The 12959-nt window shown below is 39.3% G+C and overlaps 1 protein-coding gene across 2 annotated transcripts in view; it reads left to right on the top strand.

Annotated features, from left to right (window-relative positions):
- The window catches only part of ankrd50 (ankyrin repeat domain 50), a 40695-nt gene that overhangs the window by 11063 nt on the left and 16673 nt on the right, over positions 1-12959 (top strand). For both annotated transcript variants that reach the window (XM_084352258.1, XM_084352257.1), the window contains exon 3: positions 7983-8215. In XM_084352258.1, the coding sequence (XP_084208384.1) occupies positions 7983-8215 (233 nt within the window). The remainder of the gene's footprint in view (positions 1-7982; positions 8216-12959) is intronic.

Here is a 12959-nt window from a genome sequence, read left to right as displayed (position 1 = left end):
TTGGCAGAATCTTTGTGTATGTTGGATCTTGTCGCTCATAGTAAGAAGCTGATGAAGCAAATATGTTTTCTGGGCTTTTAGTCAAATATCAAAGATTGTTTTCTGATGATCGACTTGTCATTTCAGCACTAGATGTTCATCTTAACTGTGCCAGATGGCTCACACCGCTGCTGTTTGTAACCACAGATCTGTTGAATCGAGGTAAAGCTGCATACCTGTCTCGGCTGGCATTCGTTCAGTGTTGAAATCCATGTGAACCGTTTGTATTCACTTATTGAGGCTTTTGCACATGTGGACAGATACTTGTGTTTCCTTGTGTGAGGATAAGCAGCAGGAGGAGAGCGGAGAGTGTTTTGGAGGCAAACTGAGGCAGGAGTGTCAACGGGGAGAAGAGGGAGGGGATGAGAAGGATGAAATTTCAGATTCCTTTGACAGTATTGGATAGCTGGCCAGGAATGCACACCTCGTCTGGGTTGGGAAGCGCTTGGGGGATTTGGAATAGTTATCTGAGGTATGTGTGCTGGGCCGAAAAGAAGTGTGGAGTATGTTTACACTTTTGCAAATCATTAATAGGCTTCATTATCGGGTTAAAGAAGTTTGTTAGATGACAGAAGGGACTGAATTTGAATGTTTTTAATTAGTATTTAGTATTTTAAGTCTTTAAATTTTTACAACCTGTTAACAAAATAGTCAAGAGAGAGTCATACCTCTTAACAACAACAGTCTGGTGTGACGTAATTAAAGGGTGGATCAGATGCAGACCTCACATTCACAAAAACAATGTGATCATTGTGTGTGATCGGTCCCATGACAGAGCTTTTTGGAATCAAAACTGTCACAAGACTTCATCACAAAGATCAGTAGATATCACTTTATCATTTTAACAAAATTAGCATGGGTTGATTATGGGGAACCATTGTTGCCTTGTTTATAAAAGAAAACAGTTGTTTTGGTGTGCAAGTCACCCAGATTTGGCTCTCACGCGCTCCTCATCCCCCCCAACCGAGCAGTCTGCAGGACATTGTTTCTCAGACAGCTGGAGGCATTTGTCTGCTTAGGATCCAGCACAGAATTGATTGTGCAAATCCATTAAGCTGAGATCAGATTCTCACATTGTCCAGCATGTTTAAAGAACGGCAGAAACAAGCACTTTTTAAACACTTACAGGACCATTCCTAAGTGATTGGAGTTTTTTGCTGATGTGTAACTTTATTACATGAGGTCATCCTTTGGCAGTTTGTGGAAAACACCTGCTTTGACATGGCTGATGAGGTGTGGCCTTGCATGGAACGTGCTATAGAGTTTCAGCTTTGAGAGAGTAAGGCTGGGCGTCTACTGGTGCCAAAATGATACTAGGGTTTTTCTTTTTTTTAAGGAAGTCATATTTTTATGAAGTAGGGCTGGGCATCGTTATCATGGTATGAGACTTTATATCATCTTAGATTTTGGATATCATTATATTGTGATGTCATAAGTGTTGTATTTTCATGGTTTTAAAGTCTGCATTACAGTAAAGTGATGTCATTTTCTAAACTTAGCAGACTGCTCTACTTGTTGTAATACTGACCTTTAACCACTTAGTCATTATATCCACATTACTGATGGTTAATGTTCAGAAATCTCATTGTGTTAGTATGTTGCATCCTAATATTTATGAGGTGCTTTTGAGACGTGTAGGTACAGCTGAGGCTCATGGGTATGCAGGTTTTTAGTCATAAACCAAAGTATTGGACAAATCCAATTTTTGACCTGATCATGGCGCTAGGTTAACAGTCAGGGGATCACCACAGTTTTTCCTCTAGGGATCATAAATGTGATTATGAATTTGAATGAACACATGGAAAAGTGATTGATTTTCAATATCATCTGGTGTTTCATCTACACAATCACTGATGTAAACCAAAAGTTAATATTAATATTTGAAATGAAACAATCCTGTCATGATGTATATTTTTTTGTCTCTTGGCGTTGACAGTAGCGAACCTTAGATAATCATGATTAAAACATACAATCGAAGTAAAGATGAACAGCTGGTTAAAATGACAAAAGTGACAATATGAATTCATTGCTGTGGGTATGAATGAATTCTGTAAACTATATTTTTCTCAAATGCATTTAGAATAACAATTTGGATCTGATGATAAAGGCCTCTTTAATTAACTTGAAAGTGATTGAAAAGTTCTTGAATTTATGAACCCTGAAAGTCTGTACACAATTCCGTGGCAACCCATCCTTTTGAAATTGAATTTACTTGTTGAGATATTGAACTGACCGAGAGGCTGACATGGCCATCCCTGGATTCATTCCTCATAGTCGTGCTGAAAACAGAAGAGATGAAATGTTCAAGAGAAATTCACCAGAATTGGGGCTTCACATTCCAAGCTGGAACCAACAACTCACTCGCTGAATGAAATGTGGCCAGATTGGCTTCACATCAGGAGGAATGTGCTTTTAATAAACAAAAATGTCATGGTTTAAGACAATTTGTGCTGAGACACGATGCGGTTATTTAAGCTTAATGAGGATTTTATAAAAACGTCGCCCAATTCTCTACTCAGTCGTTTTGAAGAAATTACTTTAATGGCCATTTCTGTATTTTGGAAAAATAACTAATTTACTGCTGCAAGGTTGACATCCTCAGAGAGTTATCTATCTAATGAAAGGCTCTCAGTGCAAATTAATGTAAATACGTCTGTCCGCAGCTTATATAACTGCTGTTCTGCTCCACTGTAACCACTCTGCATCGAACCTTTGATTTGTTAAAAGCTTTCAAAAACAAGCTTTATTCAACGCATTCCCAGTGAACAAAACCTGTAATGAAGGCTTAGATTTGGAGTTTATGTCCAATCAGATAAAACTGGAGTGAAATGATAACAGATTGAGGAGGAAATTGGAGCATATGGCCAACGAAACAGTAAGAATACAGTTAGTGTCTGAGCCTAGCTGTTCAGCTGTTCTGTTCTTTGCTCTCACCGCCATTCGCTCTTATTGTCCTCATCAGTGTGATTGCTTTGAACAACATGATTGCACTAACGTAATGCATAATGTACGAATCGTATAAGAAAGTGCGAGAGGAGAATCTGCAATATAGTTGTCTATTGCACTTTGGATGAGCCTGTGCATGAGTCAGCTGTTGTCGTTCAGCTCTGTGGCACTAAGCTCTCCTGACTTTGCAAAGACGCTGAGCAGGCTTCCTCCAAATTGACTCGATACTAAATGAAGAGATGGGGGTTCTTCTAATGAAAAGGCCTCTCTGGTTTTGCACTGATCATGGCAGAAAGCTTTGTCAGTATTGCTCTGCGTGGTGATCTGTCTGAAGCTGAGGGCTAGACTCACCAGTTGGCCTTTTTTTTCCATTAATAGAGCAGTGTCAAGGCCGGACATGGATAGTTTATTTCACCCTCTGTTTTCTTAAGCTTTTGCCTGAATCCTGGTCAGTGTTTATGTGTGTGAGTGTTTGGGTATGTGGCATGTATTTCAGGCTCTACGCCCGCTCTATAAAATGAGCTGTGTAAATTTGTAAGGCGTTGGCTGGGTGCCCGGTGCTGCCCTGTCGGCACAGACATCTTCACTAAACGTCACACTGAAAGCTTCACTTTGCACATTGTGGTGGGGGCGATGGCCGCTGCTGTCGCGAACACAACACGACAGATGGTGGGTGCATTAGATGCATTTCACATCCCCCTTCTTCTCCCTTGTTTTCAGTCTTAAACAGCAATTGGCATCAACTTGGGCATATGTTGAGGACTTGAGCGAGAACCAAAATCGTTGCTACAAATGTCGAAGACCGCGGTGTGTGGGCTGAAATACTTTTAATTTTCTGGCTCAGGTATGCATCAGGTTTGTGTGGCAAACTAAATCAGCTTTTCCTGAGCTTATTTCTCTCCAGCGTCCCATGGAGTTTTCTTTGTCTGCAGTCCTCGTCTTTTGACTCTTTGACAGGCCGAAAGTAGCTGGATTGTGAGAGAAGAATGACTCTTTGTTTTGCCCACTTGCTGTCACTGTGGATTTGATTGTCTCAGTAGGCAACATGGCCTCAGACACAACCATTCACACACAGTCACCCCTGTGGATGGACATTCCTTTTGGCAAGGCTCCCAGATGGCGCTGCAGGTTCTCTGTGAGCTGCAGTCATCAGAAGGGGTGATTGACTGTGTTTCTGAAAGGCTGAGCAACATCACGACAAAGCGGACAGGTTGGAGACCGTTTGTACCGATTTCTGTCCTGTTGAGGGTTCAAACTGCATGTAAAAAGTTCTGAATAGAAGCTTAAGTTTGTTGAAGCTTTGCCAAAACATTTCTAACTGTTCAGTGGTCACTTGAGGGGAAGCTACATTTTGGGGGATTTAATCTTGGACAACAACATTTTAATGATTAATCAAATAACTGTTGAGTCTATAAAGTGTCAAAAAAATTGTGTAAAATGTATTGCTGCAATGATAAGTTGATTAATCGATGAGTTGATCAAAAGAAGCTTACTTGCCAACAAGTTTGATAATCGATTAATCATTTAAGTCATTTTTCAAGCAGATATGTCAAACATTTGCTGCTTCCAGCTTCTTAAATGTGATTTATTCATGATCTTAAATGAAGAGTCTTTGGGTTTTGGGCTTTTGGTTGGACAAAAAATGCAATTTGAAGACATCCCTTTGGGCACTGGGAAATTATTGGGAGCATTTTTCCAAAATCTTTGACATTTTATTGATTAAAATTCCGTTAAAATAATGGGCAGATTAATCGATAATGAAAATAATCATTGTAGCCCTAGTAAAAGGCTCATCACAATTTCCTAGAGCCCAAAGTGAAATCTTTAAATTGCTGTTTTTGTCCTACTAGCAGTCCAAAACCCACAGATTCTTCATTCACTGTCATAAATAACAAAGAAAAGCGGTAAAACCCTTAAATGTATGAAGCTGGAACCAGCAAATGTTTATGAATTTTTGCTTGAAAAATCCAGTTTCTAATATGTGAGGATATGTTGCTAGTCTCAATACAAAGTGATTATTTTCAGGGTTTTGGACTGTTCAGTTGGACAAAACCTTGCAAATTACAGACATTGCTTTGGGCTATGGAAACTTGTGATAAGACATTTTCTCTACACTAAAAATAATGACAGTTAATACAAAACATAACCAACAGCCTAATAAATGAAAATAATCTCTGGCTGCAGCTCTAATGGCAACCCAGAATGGCAACTATTTTGGAAATTTGTTTCAGATAGTTGATGGTTTTAATTTGCAGTGCTGCCTGTAGTGTGACTTGAAAATGGACTTGTAATAAGTGTTAAGTAAAGCAGTGTTATGAAGTACAGATGGTCAGTACAAACCTTAACATTCCAGTGTAGTTTTGCAAGACATTTACACATATTTTTACTCTGTCCTCATTACGAACATTTTAAATATTTCAAACAAATTGCAACTAATAAATGGCATTAAATGTCATCAGACCTGTCTGATATTACATGACCTTATTTTGTGAAGTTTTGTCAAACATGAAATCTGTGTCAATACGTACACTTGCACAGTATCCAAGGAGAAGTCATTGTAAAAAATGGCCTACGTTGGGCTGAATACTCACAGACCTTCACCCCAGCCATCTCTGCTCCCATGTGTTTAAGGATAATGAACTTGGGCTAAAATTGTAGATGCTTTAAGGGAATGGCTTTGGAGCCACGGGCTTAGTGACAGGCTGTTGAGCATCCAGAGGAAGTCTCATTAAAACAGAATTTTAGTGTTTTATGACGAAGCTTACAACCAATGTCAGTTACATTATGGAATAGTGTTAGTCCCATCATGTGGAAGGTGACCGATTTTTATCTACACAACAGCTACCCTCAGACACCCTGAAGCCGTCTCCACTCGTGAATCAAGTTTTCATGTCAATTAATTGATTCGTTCACCCCCTTTTTAAATGTTTAATTAACCTAGACCCAGATTAAAATGCCACTAATATGAAATCCTCAGATCCTTTATCGCAGCCGGTTGAGCTGGAAGTAATTTTATGAGTCTTGGGAAATGACATTTTCCCAAACGGAGGTCTTATGGCTGCTTCATGCTGTTGGTGGCAGTCACAGTGGAACCGATATCATGCCAGCACAAACACAACTCCACAGAGGGAAAAATGCATTTGTTGGCTATCTCACTTCAGCGAGTGTTTATAGTTGAAGCTGAACTGGAGCAAGTAGATTCCATGTCTGGCTTGCAATTTGGCATTGACAAAACGTTAATGTAGCATTAAAAATGTTTTTGTGTTAATATGATGCTAACTCACAAAATGCTAACCAAATGAACTTGCCACGTCAGTGGATGCCACGGGGCTGATTTTAATGGGTGTTCATATTCAACATGAGTATCTATTTTGCAGGAAGATAAGTTTGACTTGCATGTTTATATGTCATGATAGCTGCTGAAAACATTTCCCTCCACGTCTTTATTATCATCTCAAGGCTGAACATTTAGCCCCAGGGAAAGTTTTTTTGCCGGAACAAAAAAGCCCAGTGAATTATAAATGACTCGATCAGCTTGAGACGTTTCCGTGAGCTCAAATCATCCGCGCTGGGCCCGTTAATGGATGCAACTGGGGTTGGATGAAGACATATTTAAACGCCTACGCTTTCGACCAATTGAGACCGATAAACTGAGGATGAAACGCCCCAAGAAAGTCACTGTCTTGTTCATGGTGACTATATGTGTGTTGTGTTGCTAGATAGAAAAATATGTTTGAATTTACAGTGAACTGTTTTCAAGCAGAAGTATTGAATCTGCATTGATGTCTGACTCACATTTACAGTCATGTCTGATACCGAATCAACACTAATTCACTACTATTCTATTAAAAACGGGCCTCAGATTGAATTTTAATTGATTTTGATATATTAAATCAAACAAATTAACAAGACCATTTCACAGTGTGAAATGGTTTACAACATGATAAAATGTGAATAAATATGTTTTATTTGATTTTTGGATTAAGCTTGATTGAATTTAAGGGGACTGTTGGGCTGTGGCATAAGTATGCGCTCGTTTGTTTTGTTTTTTACATTTTAAATACCTGGCAGTTTATTCAAACAGTCAGAAAACACTGTTCCATTGTTTGATGGTCCACACACAGGTCATCATTGAGATAACTGAAACGTCACTTTGAAGGTGTCAACTTATTAGGGCTGCAACTAATAATTATTTTCATTGTCAATAACCTGTTGATTATTTGATTGGTTCATAAAATATCAGAAAATCAGTGTCTCACAAAGTCCAAACATGGAGTCCTCAAATGTCTGTTGTCCACAACTCAAAGATATTCAATTTAGTGTCAGAAAGGACAAAAAACCAAAGCTAAATGTAATTATCTTAGAATTGATTTTAATGGGGCTAAAAGAGGACAACAAACCCATTTTATTCATAGTTTATTGTGGCACAAACTCAAAACATTCATTCAAACTTTCATCAATGTCTCTTGCCTGTCATTCCCACCTGAAGCTGGCGAAGACTGTTTGCAGTCATGCAGGTTTTCTGTAGATCAGCTTGGAGAAAGAAAAACTGTTAGTTGGTGCGACTAATGGTTTGGACAGATAGTCCAAGTAAAATTTGTTGAATATGTAATGCACTCAGATTGCAGTTTGTGTTTGTATACAAAATAACATGACAATGTAATAGCAGCAAACATTTCCTCAAAAACACAGTAACTCAGGCAGACTAATACTTTCTCCTAAGTGCACTTCCTACAAGGAAAATGATTATTTGCCAATTTTGATGAGAAATTATACTGTACTCTGACTGCAGTTTACTGCTCGCCATGAAAGTTCTACTCTGAAAAAATGATCCTTTACTGTCCATTTGGGAATTATCCCAACCAGACCGATTTATATTCAGCTTTCAGACAGACGTGCTGTGTTTCAGAAATGTTTGTATATCAAAAACTAAAATCTTTATAGTCAACCACTGAAAACATGATAACATTTTCTTTCTCTCTTCCTTCTGTCCCCAGATGTGTCCTATTGCCTCTGCTGAGTGTTAAGCCTCCTCAGCAGTCTCTCTTCCTGCTGGTGGACTCCATTGATGAAGGCTGTCAGCTGGGCGAGGGGGAGCAGAGGTCCTCCCCCGGCTCCCCCAGGACCATCGCTGAACTCCTGGCCAGTCATCACGAGTTCCTGCCTCCCTGGCTGCTCCTCATCTGCTCTGCTCGACGACAGAACAAGGCCATCACCAAACTGTTCACAGGTAAACAGTCCAGCTCTTCTATTGAATTACATTGTTCAAATTCATCAGACATTAGAGGGAAAACTGCAGAATATTCTCTCCATAAAATATGATTCAGTTTCATGTCATAAATAAGTGTTTTTGTACAATAATCCTTGAGATCCGGCTCCCAGAAACACGCCACTCTGGCGGCATCCTTCTTTTATACATCAATGGCAGTGTCATAATAATTAAGAGACATTTACCGGATGAAAACTTACTACACGCCCCCGAGTGCTGAGGATGAGTTGGCAACATTTCTTTTTAATAATTTTCCAGGAAATTACAAACTCTAAAATACCATTAAGAATACCTACAAAAACACTTTTCTTGCCATTCTTGTACCTGGTACTGGTGTGTAGGTGAGATACAGAGTAAGACATGTGTGACTTTGTTGAAACTTTAAGGTTGCCTATGAGGCATCACTGTCAAAATAATCATGATACCTTAATCATGACTTGAATGAGCTGATATTAAGAGACAGTTTGATAGATGAGACAGTCTCTGCACCTGTCAGTGCTGCTTCATGCTTGATTCCGCTCAGTGTCAGCTGTTTGTCTGTGTAAATGTGATACATTTCACCTGAAATTGCAGATACAAACAAAGCCTGCAGCGCTTCCTTTTCTGCCACGGCTTTTTGAATAGTACAGATGCAAAGGGCTTTCTAACATCACTGCATGCCCAAAGAGATTAAGGTCACCATGGCAGACCTCTGTATGAGTTGCAGCGCTTCCTTGATTTCCTATGACACGGTACCATACCAGCTGCTATTATCTCCCTGTCAGCCTAGCAGCCTGCTCTGTGGTGATGAGCTGGCAAACATTAATCAAGAACCTGACTGTGTGGGAGGAAGCTTCCTCCGCAGACTCGCGCTGCTGTGTGTACCCTCTCTACCTTTCCAAAACCACTGAGTGTGGGAGCTTCTCAAGCCCTCGGCTCGCCTCTTAAGCCATTACGTAATATCCCAGCAGTCTAAGCGATCGTTTCTGAGCTGCTCCAAACTCAGGAGACGCAGGCAGGTTCAAGGCTGAATGAGCTACATGTTGTTTGTCCTTCTTTCAATGCATAATATGCACTGTCCATATCAGTGTAGTACAATGTCCCAAAGGTTTGTAATATCATATTCAATTCTGGGGCGTAAATTGTAATTTTAAACATTTCCAGTGTTACTTTACAGATAACTAATAAGTATGTGTCATCGTGACAGGTCTTTGTTTTGATTTCTCAGTGGCGTTGCTCTTCTTGTGTGTCATCATGTAGGGATGATGCAAAGTTTATAGAAGTAAGGAAACTGCTATGTTGTGTAAAGTAGCTCAACAGGCAGCCAATCAGAAACCTTTTTGATACAGGTATGACCTTGTTGTGATTTGTCTCTGTCATGCAGTGGATTATAGACAGTAGGGATATTTTAAGATGATGTGTAATGTACAAAATTCAAATGGCATCATCTTTAAACACTCACGGACATTTTGACAGGCAAAACCTGCAGATATTCAGCACCGACAACATGTTTGACAGCATTTAACCTTAAGTGGGTGGTGAATTGAGTCTCTCCCGTATATTCAGAAGAAATCCATGATGTTCTGCAGGTATGCTACAAGTGAGATGGTAAGGTGCGTAGGCTTGTTTTAGAGAAGCTGGCTTTAAACAAGTGTTAGTTTAAAGGGGAAAAAAAGCCAATAATGCACCTGCTGACACTCATACTATGTCCAAGCATAGCATGATTCATAGTGCCTATGCATAACTGTGTTTTCTACAATTAACATTTGTCTGTGACTCTCTATTGTCTGTTGAACTCTCACAAAACATGTTGAGAATATAATACACATATAATCAGCAAGTATTTTGATAATCAGTTCATAATTCCAGCATTTTTTTTGATACAACATGTCAAACATTCTGTGGTGTCAGGTTCTCCAAAATCAGGATTTGTGATTTTCTTCATTTTCAGTCATTGTAACCTGAGAATCATTTGATCTGTCAGATCATAACAAGGAATTTGAAGACACCTTCTTAGATTCTGGGAAACTACTATTTTGGGCCTTTTTCACAACTTTATTGACAGAACAATTAATCAAGAAAAGCATCACCTTATGAATCGATAATCATTTGTTGCAGCACTAAAATGTATAATATGAATGATTCGAAACGATACACATCTATTGATTAATAGTTGGATGATGAATACGTAAACTTATCCACTTATATGAATTCTTACATCTTATTACAATTATGAATATTGTTTGCAATGCTGTGATTTCCTTTTCTCATAAACATGTTTTCAAACCATCAAAATGTAACAATTTAGAGAACAGAATTTACAGAATTGTTTTATAATATGAAAGGATAAGTGCATCCAGAAATGAAAATTCATTATTAGTCACTATCTACCCACCCCCATGCTGATGGAACAAAACAACAAAACAAAACATTTCCGGAGTTTCACAGCAAAACAGCAGCACTCTCCTAAAAAACTGAAGTGACTGGGGACTTTTTTAAAAAACATTAAAAAACACCTGAAAAAAGAAGCCCCGACATCCCAAATTGAAAAGACGTTATTTACACCCTTGACGCACGGTTGAACTCATGCAACAGCTTCAGACGGGCTGCGTGCCATTTCTTTTAGCGTAGCAGCCACATTGAAGATTTTGGCTTAAAAAAGGGTGTAAATAACATCTTTTCTAATCAGTTTAGGATATCGGTGCTGCCAGAGATTAGGTTATGCTAGGCAAGGCATATGGAGCCTTTAAAGTCCCTGGCTACTTCAGTTGTTTAGGAGAATGCTGCAACGCTGTTTTGCTGTGGAGCTCCATCAGCATGGGGGTGAGTAGATAATGCCTGAATTTTAATATGTCGGTGAATTTATCCTGTCAGCCCTAATGTAACAGCAGAATGGCATAAATTATTCCAAAATATGGTTTGAGTTTAATCTTATGCTGTATTTTTACACAGTTTCCTACGTCTGGGCTTAAATAGTTAGACACTCAACAATATTTATAGCTTGAAGTAAATGCAGCTGTAAGGAAGTCAGCGTCAGTCAGTCAATTCAAACTACTTTAGTCGTAAAAAGCCACGTGGATCGAAGAGGTCACCAACAGGGCTTTGGAGACTCAAGTTTTCTTTTAAAATGTCATTTTTGTATTGATTTGGTGTAATTTCATGATGCAGCTCAGTGTGACCGTTATCAGAGCCCCTTTCATTAGAATGATTGCCATGTGTTATTTACACCTTAACTCAACAATGTAGTTTGAAAGTAGGTTGTAAATGATTGGGTGCAGTGTTGGGGATTAAGTGAAATCTTAAGTGTAGGCGTCAGACTGTTGTAAGTGTAGTTTAGCGTGTAGATCTGATCGGTGTTGACAGTGGCAGCGAGAGAGGAAGGGGAGTCTGGTTTTAGGACACCAGAACTCACTTTGAGTCTTTTGTGGGCGTCGTGCATCTAATTCAACAAACCAACTGTGATGCAAGCTGCCCACTTCATAATCACAAAGACATGTCCACCCACACTTTCCTCTAACATCAAAGCTTCTGTGTAGGTGCCCGTGGTAGATTAGATTGTGGATTGGTATCACAGTGTAGTAGAAAGCTTCCACACAGCATTTTCCAAAACTTTGAGCCCACAGATGGAGAGGAAGTTTTCTATTTGATTTCCTTTCAGCAGCAATTTGCATTAAATCGTATTTTCTGGTTTACCCTGCATAAGTGTGTGTGTCTGTCTCTGCTCGATAGATTTAAATCGTCTGATTTTATTTGCAGTTGCACATAAAGTTGACAGTGAATCACCAGGGGAATATATAGCCGTATATACCACGGATGTAAACGCTAATGGGAATTTTTTATCTGTAACTTCCTTCAGAGTATCTCAGGGAGTTGTGTGATTGCCGACTTGCCTTCTCTCCTCTTATGTTGCTGGCTGATGAGCTGTCTGTTCTCTTTGTTTTTGATACGGTTTGAAGAGAATTTCATCTTGGAACAATCTGATAAACAGCAGTTATCTTCCTTCTTTTCGTTCTTTTCTTTTTTGGACAGGCTCTCATCTCTTTGCCTTTTTACTGCTTCTTTGAGGGTGGCCAAGCTTTTGTAAAGCTTTTATTCCAATTGCCCAATGATCGGTTTTGAAAAACGAGACTTCTTTTGAACAGAGGAACAGAGCAAACTGACACATCAGATGTGATGCCCCCCGTCCAAGAGGAGTGAAGGGCATATGTGATTTTGTTTTTCCTTTTTTTTTTCCTAGAACATGCTGTTCCAGATTTAAAGCTTTCATTATGTCAGCGTTTCATTGGATCCTATTGAGTTTGTGCATGGAGATGCTCCCACAGACCTACAGTGAGCCTTGGCCTTTCTCCTCTGCTTTTAGCAGCTTCTTTGTTTTGTCTAGATTCAGTCTTCCACTTTTAGTTCAACACTGGAAATTCTTCTGCTAGACTGGCTTTTCTTTTCCTCACACATACACGGATGTAGTCACAAACACATTCACCCACTTACCTCGTCCTCCATTAGCTTGTGCGCCTTATTATGAATACAGCAGTGCGAATACTTCTTATTCATGCAGCACTGGACCTAAAATAGACCAAAGGACTTTAGAGTATCAAATTGAGGCCAAGTGTCCCCTAAAAATACCCTCCATATTGTTTACAAGTCAGGGATGGCAGTGACCTGCCAAAAGACTCCACTTTCATGCTCAGTGCAAAGCCAACTCCTATTTTATACGAGCGGCCTATTT

The sequence above is a fragment of the Pagrus pagrus genome (genome assembly GCF_965226575.1).
Source record: "Pagrus pagrus genome assembly, chromosome: 5".
Taxonomy (NCBI): domain Eukaryota; kingdom Metazoa; phylum Chordata; class Actinopteri; order Spariformes; family Sparidae; genus Pagrus; species Pagrus pagrus.
This window is presented reverse-complemented; position numbering and strand designations above follow the sequence as displayed.